The sequence below is a fragment of the Melanaphis sacchari genome, unplaced genomic scaffold (genome assembly GCF_002803265.2).
Source record: "Melanaphis sacchari strain LSU unplaced genomic scaffold, SCAv2.0 Contig569_pilon_pilon, whole genome shotgun sequence".
Taxonomy (NCBI): Eukaryota; Metazoa; Arthropoda; class Insecta; order Hemiptera; family Aphididae; genus Melanaphis; species Melanaphis sacchari.
The window spans coordinates 43,084-63,720 of NW_020271398.1; the positions used below are offsets into that span (position 1 = coordinate 43,084).

The window sequence follows — 20,637 nt, forward strand, 5'->3', positions numbered from 1 at the left end:
ATGAAAATTAATTTTCAGCGAGACGAGATACGACCCTTTTTAACAAATACCCATTTATGGCCGAATATTCTTTGCAAACCACCAATTATTCATTTCGACCATTTTTTCTAACAAAATCACGTGTCATCCAACTTTTAGCAGGATACGTAAATTGGGTTTTGAAAAAAAAAAGGTAGTAGGTAAATGGAGTCTCCGAAAAAAAGTAGCAAGTAAATTGAGTCCGGGAAAAAATGTTAGTATATTAAATTTTATAACTATGGTATAAATATTGTATAACTGGTATAAATTGAAATATATGTGATATTTATAATATCATGTTCTCGGGAAAAACTTAAACATAAAATTTTAACAAATTGAAAACGGATTATCATATTAATAGTAAATTTTGTCATTTGTTCCCTTAACTATTGTTCTTTGTTGAGTGTATTTTTTTTTAATTTTAATTTTTGTTTTGTGCTCTATAATTTTATATGCGTCTCTAACTGTACTTTAATTAGTTCATTAACAAAATTAAAAATATTAGGACGAGGACTGTAAAATCGTTGGTTAAATACAGCATGTGTGATTCACAACTATTTGTAGAGTCACAACAAAACACACGTAGATATGAGTAGAAAAAGCTTTGCCAATATAATAGTTTAATTTTAAATTGGTTTTACACCGATATAATGATATCTTAATAAATTTTATAGCATGCAGATATTAACAATATTTTTAAAATGTAGAGTTCCGGTACGTTCATTTTTTTGACTTTGGGAAAATACGGTATATTCGAAGTTATGGATTTGTAAAATATTTTTATTTATGCGGAGATACGGTACATCCGTTTATAACCAGGACCCAATACTTACCCGGCCGAGTACGATTGCGCGCGTTTTACCTTTTTGTGTATACGTTTGCGCGCAGCGCCAGAATAACAAAGGATAACCAGGCGTACAATTTGGCGTGAAATTGGGTGCAATGTTATCAAATTTTTTATTAAATAAAAATTAAGTTATACCATAACTATTTTTAATATTTAAATACAGATACAATAATACTGTAATATAATACTAATATAACTTTAAAAAATAAATATAAAATTTAACACTGTGACACAATTGAAACACGAGCACAATTAACATTAAGTAGGTACAGTACTACAGTCACATCATGCATGATTATTTAGTATAGATACAAAAAAAGTACATTCTTTTTTTTTTGTATATTCGTACGTGTATGGGAATTTACAATAAAGTTAATAACTATGATCTATTATAAAAGCATGAACTAAAATATAACCAATTATTTCTTAGTAATGGCAAGTTTGATATCGGCAATAGTAAGTAATAAATAATTTACTATAATCTAATATAAATTTAGTATTTATTTATTATTAATTTAAATCTATAAAAATTGTCCTTTATTTCATTAAACACTGATTCATTATTATAATTATATTAACTCTCTAATCATTCGATAATTGCGATACGATTTCTGGTGATTTATTTTATCGGTCATTAATATTTTCATGTACAGTGTTCACTCTAATTTACGAAGACTTATCATATCGTATTTTTGAGATATATTATAATGTAATATTTAACTGATATAAGATAAATAATTACTATAATCATACTAATTATATTATATTCCCTTCCCAATGTAGCCTTTGACCGGCTCGGGCCCCCTTCTCCTGAAACATCATCCAACATTTATAATGTCGTTAGATACAGTTGACTATTTTTCAATAACGCAATCACTGTACTTTAGTATTTAACGTCGACATAATACATCACGTCAATAGTCACATTTTTTATACGCGCGTATATATGTGTATATGGTCATTTACTCAAAATCGTGTTAGCAGTGTTTTCGATTGTTTTCTTATAAAATTCCTAAGATTCAATTTGATTAAATATTTTAGCAATCGAAAGCCAGCGCCATGATCAGCATTTTTGAAGCCGTGCGAGATCTACTAAAGTTGGACGTCGTGTGCACTGACAACAACGTGTTCCGGCTACACTACAAAGCAACCGTCATCTTACTAGTCACGTTCTCATTGATCGTCACCGCCCGACAGTTCGTCGGTGACCCGATAAATTGCCTGGTAGATGGTGTGCCATATCACATCATGGAACCGTATTGTTGGATGCACTCGACATTCACTGTGAAGAAAAATATCAGCGGCCGTGTCGGCAAAGACGTCATTCAACCTGGCGTCGCGCCCCATCGACAAAACGAAGACAAAGTCAAGTACCACAAGTACTACCAGTGGGTGTGCTTCGTTCTGTCTTTCCAGGCTGTGTGCTTTTACATTCCCAGGTACGTGTGGAAAATTTTGGAGGGCGGTCGTATACGGGCATTGGTCAACGGACTCAACGACATTATGATCACCGATGAGCAAAAAGCTAACGCCATAAAACTGCTGGTAGACTACTTCGCCGTAAATTTACACACGCACAACTTGTACGCCGTTCAGTTTTTTATCTGTGAGTCGCTGAACTTTGTCAACGTCGTCGGCCAGATGCTGTTCCTCCACTACTTCTTCGAAGGTGAGTTTGTGTGGTACGGTCTCGACGTTATCAGGTTCACTAACATGGAGCCCGATGAACGAGGGGATCCCATGTCCCAAATTTTCCCCAAAGTCACCAAGTGCACGTTTGAAAAATATGGGTTCTCCGGTACCATACAGAAGTTCGATGGCTTATGCTTGTTGCCGCTGAACACAGTCAACGAGAAAATCTACGTGTTCGTGTGGTTCTGGTTCTTGTTTATTGCTGTGATCAGTGGTATCAACTTGTTGTACCGTGTAGCTATCATAATATCGACAAAGTTCCGTTTTGTGTTGTTAAGAATGAAATCTCGTCTGTCTCTTCGAAACGATTTAATTACAATAATCGAAAATTTCCAGATAGGCGATTGGTTTGTTTTATACCAGATAGGTAAAAACTGTGAACCCAGAATATTCAAGGAACTTATATCCACTTTGGCTACCATGCAAGTTGACGAAATTGAGGACGTTTAAATTCAATTTGGTAAAATTTAAAATGCATAAAAATATATACTCAATGTAATTCAATTTTTATAATATAATATTATTAGCTTAAGAAAACTGATTTGCACAATTTAAGGACAAATAATTTAAATGATACCAATATATTTTTATTATGTATAATTAATCTTAAAACTGCATCGACTCAATTGTAATTCAATATAGTAGGTATGCTGATAAGAAAATCAAAAAATAAAATTATTTAAACTATCTCGAAAACATTATATATACCGTTCCGTTTACATTAAGTACGCTTATAATTAATTATTTCATATTCCATATATTATTTGTTTCATTTTTTTTTTTTTTTTTTAATTTACATTATAAATAATTATTATGTATGTGTATTTTCCGTCTAATAAAATAATACTGTAATGTTTCATAAATTATTTCGTATTATTATTTATACAAACGTTTTTATACATATACATTACGATAGTAACTAGAATTTAGTAATAATATTGTGGAACATATCATGTATTGAGTACGTTTTTAAATCTTCTTTTACAAGAAAAATAACCAATTATATTTTACATTATCGTTGATCTCCATGTTTATTTCTGCGAAAACTGAAATAACTAATAACTACAAATAAACATTCAAAATATTTATGTAATAAATATAATATTATATACAAAGTTGAAAATTAATAAGTGTAATCATTACTACACACACATTACGCGCATGACAAAAATTATTTTGAAAGGCCCACATCGTAATTACGCCTATATAAATAAGTTACCTATATAATGCTCTAAATGAAAATAAAACAATTTTTATAAGTAGAAATATATAAATATACCTACTAAATATACATAAACAGACAACAGTTAATCAATTTTAGACATTGAAACAAAGATAGTTGTATGGTTAAAAACGTGTAAACTGAATAAAGTATGAACAAGAAAAACTTTTACATGTTTTAAATACAGCCCAAAAATCAATTACCTGTAAATCGATGAATTTACAGTCGCTCGTTATTTTATGTTTTGTTTTCTAGTAGGCGCCGTAGATTATGGCGTTATTCGAACGAAATTTTGTTTAGATGATTATTAAGATAACATTTAACATTTTACCCGAATAAATTATTATTCTAGTGATTTTTTCATAATTATTCGTACTAAAAATTATTCGAATATTTTTTTATTCAAATACATATTTATTTAAATAATCATATAAATAAAATTTTGTACAACTCAGCTGGTTTACGATAATTAATCAAAATAAATTTAAAATTTAATAAAATTTGATCACATTAAAATATTATTTTAAATATTTATTTGGAAATGAAAAATGTGTAACTCGTTTATGTTGGGCGTACCTCTACAGAGGCAGACTATTTACTATTGGTGTTCGGGAGTCAGCAATCCGCCTAATGTGTAATCAGATTTTAATATACGCCCGCTTTAAAACAACGTAATATTCAAATACACAATTGTATCATTGTTATATGCATATGAACTCATGACATTAAAAAAAAATATTAAATGCTCCTCTTGTAGTAAATACAACATGTATGTACAATTTTAAAAATTTTGCAATAACTAGTCTATAATAACTTTAGGCAATATAAGTAAAAACTGATATCGAGGTCCACATCAAGAGCTCATATCACAATAACATATAGAATTCCAATATATTATTTTAAAGAAATATTTAATTTTACTTACATCAAGATAGTTAATTAAATTTAAAAACTGTAAATTAAAATATTTATTTTATGCTCTTGGATCTAGGACATTTCAATAAATAATGTATAAAAATTTAAAAATAATATAAATTTAAACTAAATAAGATACTTTTATTTATTGGTTTATTTTTTTTTATTTATCATTAATATATTACACTTATTACAGTATAAGCACGAGTGATGGTATGGTACCTATACTTATATTATACAAAATTATACATTAAACATGTAAATAAATAATATTTAAAAATCTTAAAGATAAATATTTGTAGTTTGTACTATATGTACATTTAAACGAAGCCCTCTTTGTAAAACTTTGCTCTGATCCGTCCCTGGTCATAAGGTTATAATATTAGAGTGAAATGTTTATATGTATTTACACGACATTAAATGGATGATAAAATAAACTGTGAGGTGTTATCTTTAGTATACCTTATAACTTATAACAATAATTCATTTTTGGAATAATTTTACATCACATGATTACTTCACTGAGGTATAATTAAGATTTTCAAGTATATATACAATACACACACAATAATTTTCGCATAAGCGAATATATTGTTGGTATATTTCTGCCTGCAAAGATAACATATTTTACATAATACTGCAGGTAACTGAATCGCCTGACGAGTGACGGAAAATTCTCGGGAAACGATATTTTGGCGTGAACGATTCAGCGAAATTATAATATAGCTATTGTGACGCACAATCAAATTGGTGATAAGAAAAAAATATATATATATACATACTTAGTCAAAATTTTAAGTAGAATATTAAATTTAAACGATTGAAAAAAAAATAAAAAGTTTAAAAGTAATGTATATTATAATATTACTATCAGATACAGTAAATGTATTGTATAAAATAATACACTTATTAGTTGTTTACATTATTATACATATACTGTATCTTTTATAGTTATAGAATTAGAATATTTCAACGCATTAGATAATATTTTGATTGCCGGTATATAACAGGTAAATATTTACTAAAATACAAACTAAGTTTTACAGTTAAATATAGGAAGACTAGAAAACGAATAATGATGAACAAATGATGGGACGTACAGATTATTTAAAGCAATATTAATTAATTAAAAATGGATGGTCACGACTTAAATGTATTGCAGTTAAAAAATAATAATAATTATATAAGTTTGACACCCATCCCTCTAATTTAAAATATTGTTAATTAACATTTCCTCTCGGTATTATCATAAATCCGCATAAAGGTAACCTACTTAGTACTTTATTATCGTTATAATAAAGTTTTTTCGGTAAAATAACAATTGCCACAATAATATAATCTCTAGATAATAGGTACACTATGCATATTATATTAATATGCAGAAATAATCATTAATATATTTTGGAATAATATAAAAATCATGAATTACTATTTATGACTAATACCAGCTACATGATTAACGAGTACAAATAGTTAAACGATATCGATATATTTTTATTAGGATCTCAAATGTCTTTAATGCTAATATATTATTATACATGGATAAGTAAATACAATTCTTGTATGATAATATAATCTTAAATTGTTATAATTAGATTAAAATAAATTAATATAATATTCCGTAGTGATATTTATATTATTTTTGTCGTCGAAACATGTTATTGTATTTAAATGTTAAGTTAAATTAAAAAATATAGTATGTATTTTTTCTATTTATCTAATAAAATATAATAATTTGTTTATATTAGTGCTGAGTCAATTCAAATCATTAATATCATTGATAAATGTATCAAATATACCTAAATTACGATAAATTTAAAGGTCAAAGTCATTGTTTGAATATCTATAAAAAGTATAAAATAAATGATTGTTTATCATTTGAAAGTTTGAAATTTTAATGTAAATTAAATATTAATAAGAAAAAATAACCGGAAAAAGTTTTATATTTCATGATATTCAAATCTTATAACAGTTATATCTCATATATATATAACACAAAAAAATAATGTTTTTTTTATAACACATGTACTCAAAAACTAATTAATCGCGAATTTGACAAAAAATGTCTATTTTGTTATTTTTATTTTATTCAATTTATTGCTCTATTAATATTAATAACTATTATATTATTATTATACCATAGTATAATTTTTTTAAATAATCATTTGATATTGTAAGATATATGTAATATTAAAATCAATATTATTGGTGTTTACAATTTTATTTTCCCTTTTAACGTTAACTTAAAACCATAAATTAAAATAACGTTTAAAAATATAATAATTATATATTTACGAAATGAATAAAATAAAGCGTTTGAAAGTACATTAACATTAAACATTAATTAATTTTATAACGTTAAAATATCTAAAAACGCAAAAAAAGATACGTATCTTTATAATTTAAGCCCAATTTAAAACATTTTCATCATAAAAAAATTGTTATAGAGAATACTATTTCCTATTTAGTAGGTATATTTTAATTTAATACAATAGTCGCGTGCGCATCGTGATTACTAAGTATTGAATTTTGTTATCGTTCATATTTTTTTTAGTCATTAGTAAATAGTATATAATTTTAAGTCCAAATTGTAGCGGATGTTTGTAAATTCTAGAGTAGTTATCAAATATTGAATTTCTTAAATATTTATTTAATGTTAAAAATAAAAATAATTTTCAAAAAAAAAAATAAATATATAATTTAAATAGAATTCATAACTTTATTTTTTGTATAATTTTTTGGAGCTAATTTAATTTTGATAATAAAGGTGTTAAGCTCCTTCAAGCCTTACCAAATTACATTTAGATACGTTGAAACTGTTTAAATAGCCAACTTCCGGCCAAATTATCCTTCAAAACATTATCTGTACCTCCCTATTAAAATTATTTACCTATATAAATATTTTTATTTATTTTGTGTTAGAACCTGAATTTTTATTTGGGTCTATTATTTTTAGTACTAAATTATTTTCCCTTTCTTTAAGATTTTGAGCATGCGATTTTAGATTGAAATATGATTTTTTTTCTGACTAACATTTTTTTTGGGTCATTTCTGGTAGAAAATTAGATCTAGTTAATACTTATAAAATGTTTAAGTCTTTTCAAAATAAACATCTTGAAAAAATAAAAATAAATTCAAATTATAATAGTTAAAAATGTGTTGACTATCAATATAAAAAAACAGTTTTGACTTAAAAGTTAATAACAATAATTTATGATATACATTTATGTAGGTAATATTTGTTTATAATATTTATTATTATAATAATTTAATAAGTAATTACAATGTTTTTTAGAAAAAATATTTCAACCTATACAGTATTACCATTAGTAAAATAAATTACTATGATGATAATAGTACCTATAGGTATATTTTGTTACTACAAAATAGGTGTATGCCTTAATACTACGTAAAATATTCTTGTTATAATGTAATATAGATTGTAGGCTGACAACCATCTTCGCTCAGAATCATTATTCGTGCTATAAAATCTATCATATACCTACCATGGAATTCAAATTTAACACTTATATTATATTATATAAGAACTTACTAAATTATGAAGTACAATCGGAACTTACTCTATAACTTACTTTCTACCATTTTATACTTGTTTTCGCCCAATTTAGTTACTTTTCTCATCTTATTTTTCAATCATCAAATTTTTAAACTATTTTAATATAAAATAATAATTATCATTAAATTTAATGATATATTGGTTTTATTCAAAAATGTTTTTATTTATTTGATAGCATATTATAATATAATGTATCTAACTCACAATGGACCTCAATATTAATTTATATTTACTTAAAACGTGAGAAAACATATTGTGATGACCCACCACATATCTAAAACGGATATAGATAGGTACTTATATTGACCTTTTCATGGTTTTATAATCTTAATGTAAATATAATATTAGAATTAGCATTTATATATCGTGTTCGATTACTTCTATAAAGAAATAATTTAAATGGTTTTTTTTTTTTTTTTTGTACTAAATTAGACGATTTAAAAACGGAAACAACTATTTCCTATTAGAGGGAATACTTAGGTATATGTTTATTGTAATATATTACAAATATAATCAAATTTTAAGTATAAAAATCCCAGGCTATCAAACAATAGGTAAATACTAAAGAAATAACATTATATTATAATGGCAAATCCACTTTTTTTGGTATGCGATTAAGCCGATAGTCTATCGCATGGAATTGACAACGCAGAACAATATCGGTGCCAATGTAAAGTGCGTTATAATATAATATAAATGGCGTAGGTCACAGCTGGGGATGAGTAAAGCAGAATGTACATTAAACATGATGGTGAACAAATAATAAATCAAATATAATGGTAAGTATACAATGCGGATAGTCGTCTTGGGTGTCTTGGTATTATACCTTTTTTGGAGTTTATTGAAATCGGCTATTGTTGTTATAAGAAATGCAGCACCATTTTAATACGAACGTAGCGGTAGGTACAAAGTTATAAATAACACAACATTTTAAGAAGTATCTTGTGGCGATACTAAAATTGATTTTCAAATAAAAACCTATGTGTAAGTGAATCAGATAATTTTTCTAAAAATGTCGACTTATCTTTATCATAATTTGAACAATAAGTTATTCCATTTTAAATAATAAAAAGTAAGAATAAATAGAATAATATTCTATTAAATACTTAGTAAACAATATAGGTATGAACTTCAAAATTATTATAGTTGAGTAGGCATACATATAAAATATATTTTAATAATTATTATTTAGTCAAGTAGGTATACTCAAAAATGATAAATAAATATTTTATATTACACACTATACTTGACTATCATTTTACCAAGTTCGTATCCATTTACAAGGAATTTTATAGACTATTATCCTAATAGTATTTAAAGTAGAATAACTGAAATGTTTAATAAATGATTACAATAGATAAGTTAAAATGCTTAAAAAAATCATTTTATTTACAATTTTCTTAAAAACATGTAGATTTTAATTTGAATAACTTAATTTGATATCACCGTAAGATAAATTTTGTGAAAAATTTAATTACTTGAAAATATCATCTTCAACTATACTTAAAAATTACAAAAACAGAATTTGAATAAATATATAATTTAAACATAAAAATGGGATGAACATGCTTAAAAAATCACTCTGTATATTTACATTTGATATAATATCGTCTGTTTAAACTGTATAAAAATACATTAAATCAACAGATATACGAATTATTAAATATAGACACGATTAAATATGATACAGGTCCATAAATTTAGGTGCAGTCTGTATATAACATAAAATAATAATTATTATTATTACACCAAAAAGTCCAACAAACCGAGAAAGCAATTTCAAATGCAATTTCATGCACTTTATTAAATTTTTATTATACACAATATACATATATTATATATCATGTGTGGGACAGGGAATTGGAAATATATAATATTATATAATGTAGTGTTAAATATTATAATGTACGACTTATTGCATGACTTATGTATATACTATTGTGAATATTCCTGCAAAAGTGTTCTTAAGACTACATTTATAAGAACGAATTTTAGTTTTGATTGATAGTTGGAGGAAATTTTTTCCTTCCCCTCGCGGGACAAAAATAAATTATTGTCCGTGGATAAAAACATTCAGATGCTAGTCATAGTTTAGGGTTATCTTAAAACACTAGGTGGTGTGCACATGGCTGTTTGACAAATAAAAAAAATAATAATTGATATAAATTTTAAATCCCGTAGCAGCAGCAGTAGTCCAAGCGTTATGGTTTAAAGTACGGTACACAGGAAGTATACCTAAGGATGGGTAAGATATTCAAAAATCAGTATCGGTATACTAGATACACCATACTTCATATAATTCCATCGAGATACCAGTGCCGTCTCGCGCCCAGGTGTGCAAGTGTGCGCCCACCACATAAATTAATTAATACAGATAAAATATTAAAAATGGATTTTCAATTTTTTACACAATTTTCATACCATTTAAGTTTAACTATAATAATTGATTGTATAATATTTTATTAATTAAAAAAAAAAGAAATAAGTTCGCTTATGTACCCGAAAATATTACACTTACAATTTATTGAAGTTATGTAGTAACTATACACATTTTTTGCAGCTCAGTCAGAACACCATTGTCCGTGTAAATTTGTTAAGCCGTCGAGTGGAGGATTTACAAAAATTAATGGAACCGTGGTGTGCAGTGACTGTATTTCAATACATATCGTATTATAATAATATTTTAGGTATAGAGACTTAATTTTTTTTTTCTAATACATTTTTGCAAGAATTGCATACCACCCACTTAGAATACCATGAGCCGCCACTGCGAGATAAAAGATACAAGATACAATTGTATCGAAGATATACTGCCCAACCCCGAGTATACCATTCGGAAGACGGTTGATCCCAAAACCCTCCCTGCCACCGCCGCGCCATCCATTAACAATCGTTTTGGACATTCGTACATCTTTCACTAACGGCCGGATAGACCTCCAACCGAGCCAGAGCTAACATGGCTGCACATGTTCTCACTTGTCAATATATATATTTGTACTTAATAATATACTAAATTCCACGATGAAAGCCATAGAATTCTATGACAAAGGTACAGAACCGCATCTTGCCCGTCGTAAATACTTATATATTACAATGTATAATATATGGTCACCCACCATATGGTGAACAAAAAAAATAAAACCGTATAGATCGCTTTGTATAGTAAATTGTAAGTACGGTTTAGATTTTAAATCATGTACTACTTATTTTATATATAAGATAGAAATTCGATTTTTATGCATGGATCGTTTCATATGATTTTGATTCCAAGTAAACAAATTTTTTTTCACTTTTTTCGTCTTTTTTTTATAAACATCCCAGTTGTAGCATTTTATTGTGTTTATTGGGTTATAATAATAAACATTTTTTTTTAGATTTGGACGATTTGGGATTATGCGCGTAGATAGTATCTATATTTTAGGGGCTGCTAAAGCGTTCGTTTTGATGTATAAAAACATTCTGTCAAATAATAGTCAGTTTCACAACTAAAAATCTAGCTAAATACATAGTTGTAACGAATTGCACATTTCAGTTTATTATAAGCCTATAAGTGATTCTTTCCTGTACGAAACAATATAGGACTTATGTATTATATTGTACTCCATAAAAAAAAAAACAAATATAAATACGTCATTTCATAGTTTTTTAAATACTTAATAATAATAAACTGTGATGAATGAAACGTGATACACATTAAATAAATTTTCTAATTATAATTATTCTTACATTTAGCAATGAAAATGCGACAACGTTTTCGTGACACCAGGTCTGCCGATCGACAATAGGTAACGCCTGCCCGTACAGCGTACATACAAAAACCACTTCCATTTCCGTATGGTTCGTTCAAGACGACCGACCCGGCGACATCTTAATTTAAATGAAGATTTTTTTTAAACATTTTATTAATAGTACATTATTATGTTTCGTAATTATTACAATTAGGTAATAAGTAATAAACATTTTTTTATTTATACAATACTAAAATTTATAATAATGATATTTGTATTTTTATATTATTAAAATTATGATATAAAACTATGACATAATGTATAAATATTATGTATGTAAAAATTATTAAAAATGTAAAAAAAAATAATTTTAAAACAAAAATTAACGGTTTCACCGTAATATTATAGACGGCCCTCTGCTATGGAAAATGTGTTGCGTCGTAATTATTTCTGATAGAGAGCGCTAGAGATTTGGTTTACGATAAAATAATTTCTAATCGTAAATCGTAATCGGCGACAACCGTCGCCGCCGCGAACCACCGTTGTTGAGCACTCGTGTGTCGTCGTCAAGCGTTTACGGCGATCACCGACAATACTATGCGGATGCCCACAGCGCTGCGTAAGGGCTACGCCAACTGATGGGCACTGGGCAGCCCATTTTCCATAATCTATAATATATTTTGTAAAAAATGATAATATTAATATGTACCATCATATTTTATGTTTGAAATATTGTCTTTCACCAATGTAATTATTACTGATGATTATATTACGATATAAATAATATGATTTTTGTATTTTTGTACAATAATACAATAAAGTAATGTATTGTAATATAAGAATAAAAGATGATACTTCCATCTTACTCATATTTCTATTTTACATCTTAAATAAAATACGTAGTGTAGTTATATCAATCATTTGATTTCATGGTAAAATTTATGAAACTATGTTAAAAAATATAAAACACCCACTATTCTTAAAATGTCAACTCTTTCGAGTGACCCGAAGGGGTTGAATTATCACACTCTTAACTTTACCAAAATTATTTATTAAATAAATCGATTACAGAACAAAATTAGGGGGTGTTATCAACCATATTTTGTTTATATATATTTAGTTTTATTGTAAGGCTATATTATTGTACGCCAGCTAGTTCAAGCAACGCGCAGCGAGTCCAGCAGTCTAGTTTTTGTAAAGGTCCGGTGACGCTGTTTCCGCCGCCGCGTACATATATTATTATCTTGTAATAATTTTTTGTAAAACTATTTTAAATAAATTAAATACAGTTTCTAATAGGGGTGAGATCAACAAATATAAAAGAAAAAAAATTGACTTTGTCAATGAACTTGTATTTTGCATTGCGTTATCAGTTTTTGTTTGTTTAGCATGTGATTATCAGGGTGTGGCGCAGATTGGTAAACTAGTCTTCGCTTTTTAGTTTCCTGAATCAAAAATATTAAAAACTGATATTAGTTTTAATTTCAATAATATACAATAATTTGTATTTTGTTTGCTGATTGCCATAGTTCTAAAAAACTCAAACATTTGTTCAATCTAAGTGCAATTAACTAGACTCGTGAAAAATGTCTATTGAAATAGAGTCTGCCGAGTTCGTACCTACTACTCATAACTATATAATTTTAAGTATTTCACAAAATGCTTTCATTACTTACTAAACTGAACTTTATTTACAGTGTCATCCGACTTATACAGCAATATCTGAAAGAATCAAATCTATTGAAAACTCTGAAAACTCTTCAAGTAATTGGTTTGAACTATTTCAATTTTGTCAATAATAAATTATCAAATTTTGTGATACCTATTAAAAATTTAGTATACCAATAGTTTGGTTTAGGCTTTTTTTTATGGTAAAGTCATGTTTAGTAATTTGATTTTAACATTTTTTTTAGGAAGAAACCAGTGTATTGTTAAACACAGTAGATAGTATTGATAGTTTTGTCTCAGATATACATAATGGTCATTGGGATACAGTGTTGAAAGCAGTGCAGTCTTTGAAATTACCTGATAGTAAATTAATTGATTTGTACGAACAAGTTAGTGTTTCACAATGTATATTAGATAAATAATAATAATTTAACATATTATAATATGTTATTTATTGGCAGATTGTACTTGAACTAATAGAGTTACGAGAACTTGGAGCTGCTCGATCACTTTTACGTCAAACAGATCCTATGATAGCTTTAAAACAATATGAATCTGATCGTTATTTACACCTTGGTATAAGTATATTTTTTATAAATGGTTATCACAATAATTGAAAATTCCTGATAATTTTAATTTCTCTTCAAATTCAAATCATTGTTATTTTTGATTTTAATATAATTAGTTTTATTTTTTTGTTGTTTTAGAAAGTCTTCTAGTTCGGTCTTATTTTAATCCTAGTGAAGTATATCCAGAAGGTACATCTAAAGAAAAACGAAGGATTGCTATTGCTCAATCATTAGCTGGTGAAGTATCTGTAGTGCCACCATCCAGACTCTTAGCACTAATAGGCCAAGCATTAAAGTGGCAGCAACATCAAGGTCTTTTACCACCAGGTATTTAAAAAAAATCATTTAAGTGTTAAAAAAAAATATAACAAGTATCTATATAAATTTTAAATGCTTACTTTTAGGTACTTCAATAGATTTATTTAGAGGTAAAGCATCAGTTAAAGATCTTGAGGATGAAAAATTCCCTACTCAACTATTTAAGCAAATTAAATTTATCCAAAAGAGTCACGTCGAGTGTTCTAAATTTTCACCAGATGGCCAGTTTTTGGTGACTGCCACTGTAGATGGATTTATTGAAGTATACAATTTTGCTACAGGAAAAATAAGAAAAGATCTTAAATATCAAGCTCAAGTAATATTATTTTTTTTAAACAATTAGTATTTATGATGTATTCTTGAAATTATTTTTTTATTTTTCAGAATAATTTTATGTTTATGGAAGATGCTGTACTAAGTTTAAATTTTTCTCGTGATAGTGAAATGCTGGCGTCTGGCTCTCAAGGTGGAAAAGTGACTGTTTGGAAAATAATGACAGGACAAGTGATGCGAAAATTTGTAAAAGCTCATATACTAGGGATTACTTGTGTACAATTTTCTCGAGATGGTACTCAAATTTTAACCGGTTCATTTGATATGACTATAAGGTGATATTACTAATAAAAATAGAGAAATTTATTTATCGTAAAAGTTATGTGAATATTTTTTCTTTTTTTTTTTTACCATAACAGAATTCATGGCTTGAAATCTGGAAAAACGCTTAAAGAATTTAGAGGACACACATCATTTGTTAATGAAGTTGTATATACTGTTGATGGTCATAGTGTAATCAGGTGAATATTATTAAGATTAGCCTTAATGATTATTAATATAAACGGTTTTTAATATTATATTTTATGTATAACAACAGTGCATCCAGTGATAGCACTATAAAAGTATGGAGTGTGAAAACTACAGAATGTACACATACCTTTAAATCCATGGGAGCAGCTGATGTAGCTGTTCACAATATACATCTTTTTCCTAAAAATCAAGATAATTTTGTTGTTTGTAACCGTTCAAACACCATTATCATTATGAATATGCAAGGCCAGGTGAGTAATTCATTAAAATATTTTTTTAATATGATATATTGATAAATACAATTTATATTTAAAGATTGTCAAATCATTTACAAGTGGTAAACATAAAGGTAGCAATTTTGTTTGTTCCACGGTGTCACCTAGAGGAGATTGGATATATGCAGCTGCTGAAGATAATAATTTGTACTGTTTTTCTTTAAATAGTGGAAAATTGGAAAAAATTCTACAAATACACGAAAAAGACGTTATTGGACTAACACATCATCCTCATCAAAATTTATTATGTACCTACTGCGAGGATGGTATGGTACGGTTATGGAAACCTTAAATTGTTTATGCTTACTATTCTCAAAGCTGGGCAGGCTGGTTATTTTTTTCAACTACAGTAAAACTCGCTTAAGACGCTCTCGCTTAAGACGCTTTCCCGCATAAGACGCTGTTTTTAGTCGGTCCCTAGACATTTCCTATACTAGTCAATGTAAAAATCACCTGTTAAGATGCTCAGTTTTTCTTTGTCTAATCGGGTAAAACGCTCTTTTTTCAGCAGATTATGATAAATTTTAGTAGTTTTGTGAAAATAAAAATAGAATTTTTAGTACTATACGTGTTCTTATCGTTTTATTTTATCGCTATATCTATTTTATCATTACTTATTATAACAGTTTTACTGTATTTCATCGTCTACTCCTACAATAACTACTGGTTTGCAACATTTATCGGAAATTCGGAAAGTATTATCCTGTGTTGAAAATTCCGAAGAAATATTAGGTTGTCTTAATAAAATTGAAAACTTTCTTGCTGAAACACATTGTCAGAACCTTAAACAATCAAAAATAGATCATTTTTTTAATAAACAATAATAAAATATGTATGTAATAATAATATTTTTTTAAATTAAATTCAGTAGCACAAAAATATAAGTATGTATGTATATTGTAATTATAATTAATTTATAAGTGTATTTCTCATTAAATTATGTTTAATAATAAAAAATAAACTCGATATTTCAACCACATCATTTTGTTTCATTCCCGCATAAGACGTTTTAGAGAGCTGGTCCCTTAAAGAGCGTCTTAAGCGAGTTTTACTGTAGTTAAAATTAAGTTACTTTAATACAAAAACTAAGTTAAAGTAGAAGTTAATTTCTTAAATTTAAAAAAATTTTAACTTAGAAATTAGTTTGGTGAAAATACTAACTTAAGTTAGAGTAGAAGTTAGAATTAAGTTTTCTTATTTAAAATATAAATTTGTAAAACCAGTTTTTCAAATTTATTGTATTATATAAATTAGTTATAAAGTAGGTAGATAACAAACTTGAACTATTAGAGATAAATTAAAAATTAAATTCAATAACTGATATTGATTTTTCAAATAGATAGAAAATACTAATGTAAAGAATTAATAATCAATCATAAATTTGAAAATTGAAAATACCTTGGATAATACTCGATAATAATCATATTTATTAATACATTATAATATTTATAATCTAAAAAAATAACAAGTTACTTATTAGTTTTAACGAGTTAGATTAGATTATTTTACACATTAATTTTAACTATAAATAAATAAATTATAAATTATAGTTAAGTTACAAAGTCAATATGGATTAAAACTAACTAGTCAATATAACAATATCCAGCTTTGAATATCCTAATAGTGTAAATTCAAACAAAAATTGAACTTATTAATAAGTAATAATAATAACTTCGATCAGTATAAATTATAAGTAATGTGTGTTTGAAAATCATATTGTAATTAAATAAAAATTAATTTAATTACTTTCTAAATTTTATTAATATATCTACGTGTAATGTATTCTGTTGTGTGCATTCTGACATATTTTGTTTAGTTTATTTTTTCATGATGCTATACATCACTGCAATAATTCTGACCGATTACTACTACAGCTACTCTTTAGGCTAGCTAGAATAATTAAAGTCTATGGTATTGCCTACTACACAGTCGCGTATCATGTCTTCAATACCTTTTTTTATTCCGTGGTACCCAACTCCGATTACATACAATAATACTACAGATTATATGAAATACAATAATATCCGTGTTTAATTTGTGACAGTACCGACAATTTTTTATAAACACATTACGGATGAGGTGCGTATCCTCGTGTCCTGACTTCCTGTCTAGGTTAGTCATTTCGAAAACTGTTGATGGTATTTGGACGTAAGTTGTGGGCATATGATGTTTTATCGCCTACATCAAAATATTTATGCAATTTTTGGTATTGGGTATTATTATACACCGCCAAAGTTTCATTAGAATTATATAAACATGTGTTGAATCAAGATAAGGTATATAAAAGTTATGATAACTATTATGTCAACCATGAAGATGTACTACTCTATAGAGTTGATATTTTTATAATAATTCAAGAACCTTAAAACTCTGATTCAGTAATTTAATGAGTCAATAACTTGATTAATAATAATACAAAATAGAACGAAAAGCTTTTAGAAAATAAAAATAGGTATATACTAAAATAAATCAATTTTGTTAATAAATAAATATCATTTTTACTGTAAGTAAAAAAAAAAAAAAAACCTATGTGAGTGCCTTTGTACTCACGAATGATGTGTAAACATCTTAGCTGCAGTACGACTTTGATTGGGGAATATAATTTCATGGTTTGAGTGGGAATACTGGGAATTTGTATAATAAGGTAACAATAATCATACCAGTTTGCGTTCTCTTTAAAATTTATATTTAACTTTTTTACTTTTATTTATATATATATTTTTTTAAATTTATATATATTATAATTATTTATTATATATTATTAATTATGATATATTATATATTATATACCGTCAGCTTATTTAGCAAACGGCGTAACTTCAAAAAATTCAAATTTCATTTTTTTATGTCATTCAATGGAGAAAAAAAAATGCGCGTCGATTGGTATCATAATCATAATATTTAAGTGTGTTTTCTTCCATGAAACCAGTGTTAATTGATACGCATTAGTCGTAACTCCGATAAACAAATATGAAATAATATAATTTCTATAGAAACCGGCGTATCTCAACCATAGACCTTATACTATAAGGAGTATAAGGTCTATGATCTCAACATATATAATATTTTATTATGTATTTTGGGTAGCTTGCGCGAATACCGTGCGCAATAGCCTCACACATTCAAGCAGTCGCATCTACATGACTTACGCCTGACGCTCGATTCCCCAAAAAGTCGTACTACAAACCGATAGCATAGATGTTTACACAACAAAAAAACCAGGAATGTTACTCTGTTACATAGTAGCACCTATAGTAGTAGTACCTCATTGTGTTTATCACTACAATGGATGTATTTGACATAAATCATAAATCATTGCGCATAATAACATTTCTGACTGGAGAATTAACAGCTTTTATTTCCAAATATATTACATATTTATATTATCATTATATGAATAGTTTATTTTTATATTAGTTATATTATAATAAATTGAACTATTTTCAACAATAAATCTTATACACTATGCAGTGATTATCATAATGTTATTGTATATAATATTACTGTAACTTATAAATATCTAAGGCTTATACCTACCTATTAAACTTAAATACTTTATATTTTAAAGTATAATATATTAGAAAAAAATAATCAATGAATAAAAGTTCAATTCTATCTATTCTTCGAATAACTGAAAATGTAATTGTAATAATATGAAAAAACTAAAGCTACTATACCCATAGTTTTTATATTTTATTAAATACAAATTTAATTTTTTTCATTATACAGATCATGTTATTAAGTATTTGAGTATAATTTTTAATTAATATTTCCTATTAAATATTATAAATAGAAATAACAACTGTTACCTACTAAAGTATATTTTTTGGGATAAATAATAAATTTTCCTAAATTTTGAATATAAATAATATAATACATAAAGGTTTACACATTTTAATTAGATACACATCTATGATTCAGTATACTTAAATTTATTTAGTAGCAACATTTTTATTACATAGCAGGTTATTTTAAAACTATACATACAATTCCAATCCTCTAGGTCTAAATAATCTTAAGAAATATTCGTTGATCTAAGTTTCAAATGAATGTGAGGTCTAGAAAATATTTAATGATTATTTTGTCACAAAAATATTAGATTGGAGATATATTATATCAAAAATACAAAATTTTCCCAATTAAATTATATTTTTCTGCTATAAACAGTTGCATGTAATTTAAAATGGCTGTACTGACAACATCTATTATAATACCGGCAAGGTATTTTATTTTATTGTTAGATTAAAAAAAAAAGTATCTTAAATATAAGTATTAGTACTATGCAGTAGATGCAATTTTAAGTCAAAGAGTTTTCTTTGCAGTATAATTTAAACCATAATTTTTTAATAATTGTGCGTAAATAACAAAAATCTGTGACAAAACAACTTGTATACCCATAAAATTTTGGATCAAATAATTAATGTGCATTGAGCTTTCAGTGGTATTTCATATGTAATCCATAAATCAAATTTATCAGGTCCAAATTTGTTATCCAAAGACCAAACAAAATTAGTAACACTTTATCAATTGTTTGATTCTTCTGAGTTAAATACAAAAATTGTCATTAAATTATATAAATTATTTTAAATTCTGATCAGAAATAAGTATAGATACATCTAATTTACAATTTATTTATTTACCCTTTACACAGTGGTTTACATCAAATTCCAATTGAATGAATCATATTTGCTTATTAAATAAAATCCATATAATGGTAATTATAGTTTTCTTAGATGATTTTAACCAATTTGTAAAAAACTGTGGTGCCCTCGATCATTGTTCAAAAATTAATTTTCTCAAAAAGCTTTTTCTTGAAAAACATATGCGTATATAAATTCTTGCCACCTTTTATACACAAATTGCAATCAAAAAGGTTAAAAAGTAGTCAATAATGATTAATGTGTTTACAATCATTTCATTAGATACCTATTAAATACTAATCATGAAATATACGTTTTTATGGAAGAATTGAACAAATTATTAAACTATTTTGGAAATGAAGAT

At 26.5% G+C, this 20,637-nt stretch overlaps 2 protein-coding genes across 2 annotated transcripts; both read left to right on the forward strand.

The window, feature by feature from the left end:
• Positions 1–1,826: 1,826 nt before the first annotated feature.
• LOC112599912 (innexin inx2-like) lies at positions 1,827–3,007 on the forward strand. Its single transcript, XM_025347031.1, has one exon. It carries the CDS (start codon positions 1,925–1,927, stop codon positions 3,005–3,007), a length of 1,083 nt encoding a protein of 360 aa, XP_025202816.1. The 5' UTR covers positions 1,827–1,924.
• Positions 3,008–13,482: 10,475 nt separating this feature from the next.
• Positions 13,483–16,088, forward strand: LOC112599911 (WD40 repeat-containing protein SMU1-like). Its single transcript, XM_025347030.1, has 10 exons — positions 13,483–13,611; positions 13,697–13,763; positions 13,913–14,056; positions 14,129–14,243; positions 14,375–14,563; positions 14,641–14,870; positions 14,939–15,162; positions 15,247–15,348; positions 15,426–15,609; positions 15,674–16,088. The coding sequence occupies exons 1-10, from the start codon at positions 13,586–13,588 to the stop codon at positions 15,923–15,925; spliced, it is 1,533 nt and encodes a 510-aa protein (XP_025202815.1). The 5' UTR covers positions 13,483–13,585; the 3' UTR covers positions 15,926–16,088.
• Positions 16,089–20,637: the final 4,549 nt, after the last annotated feature.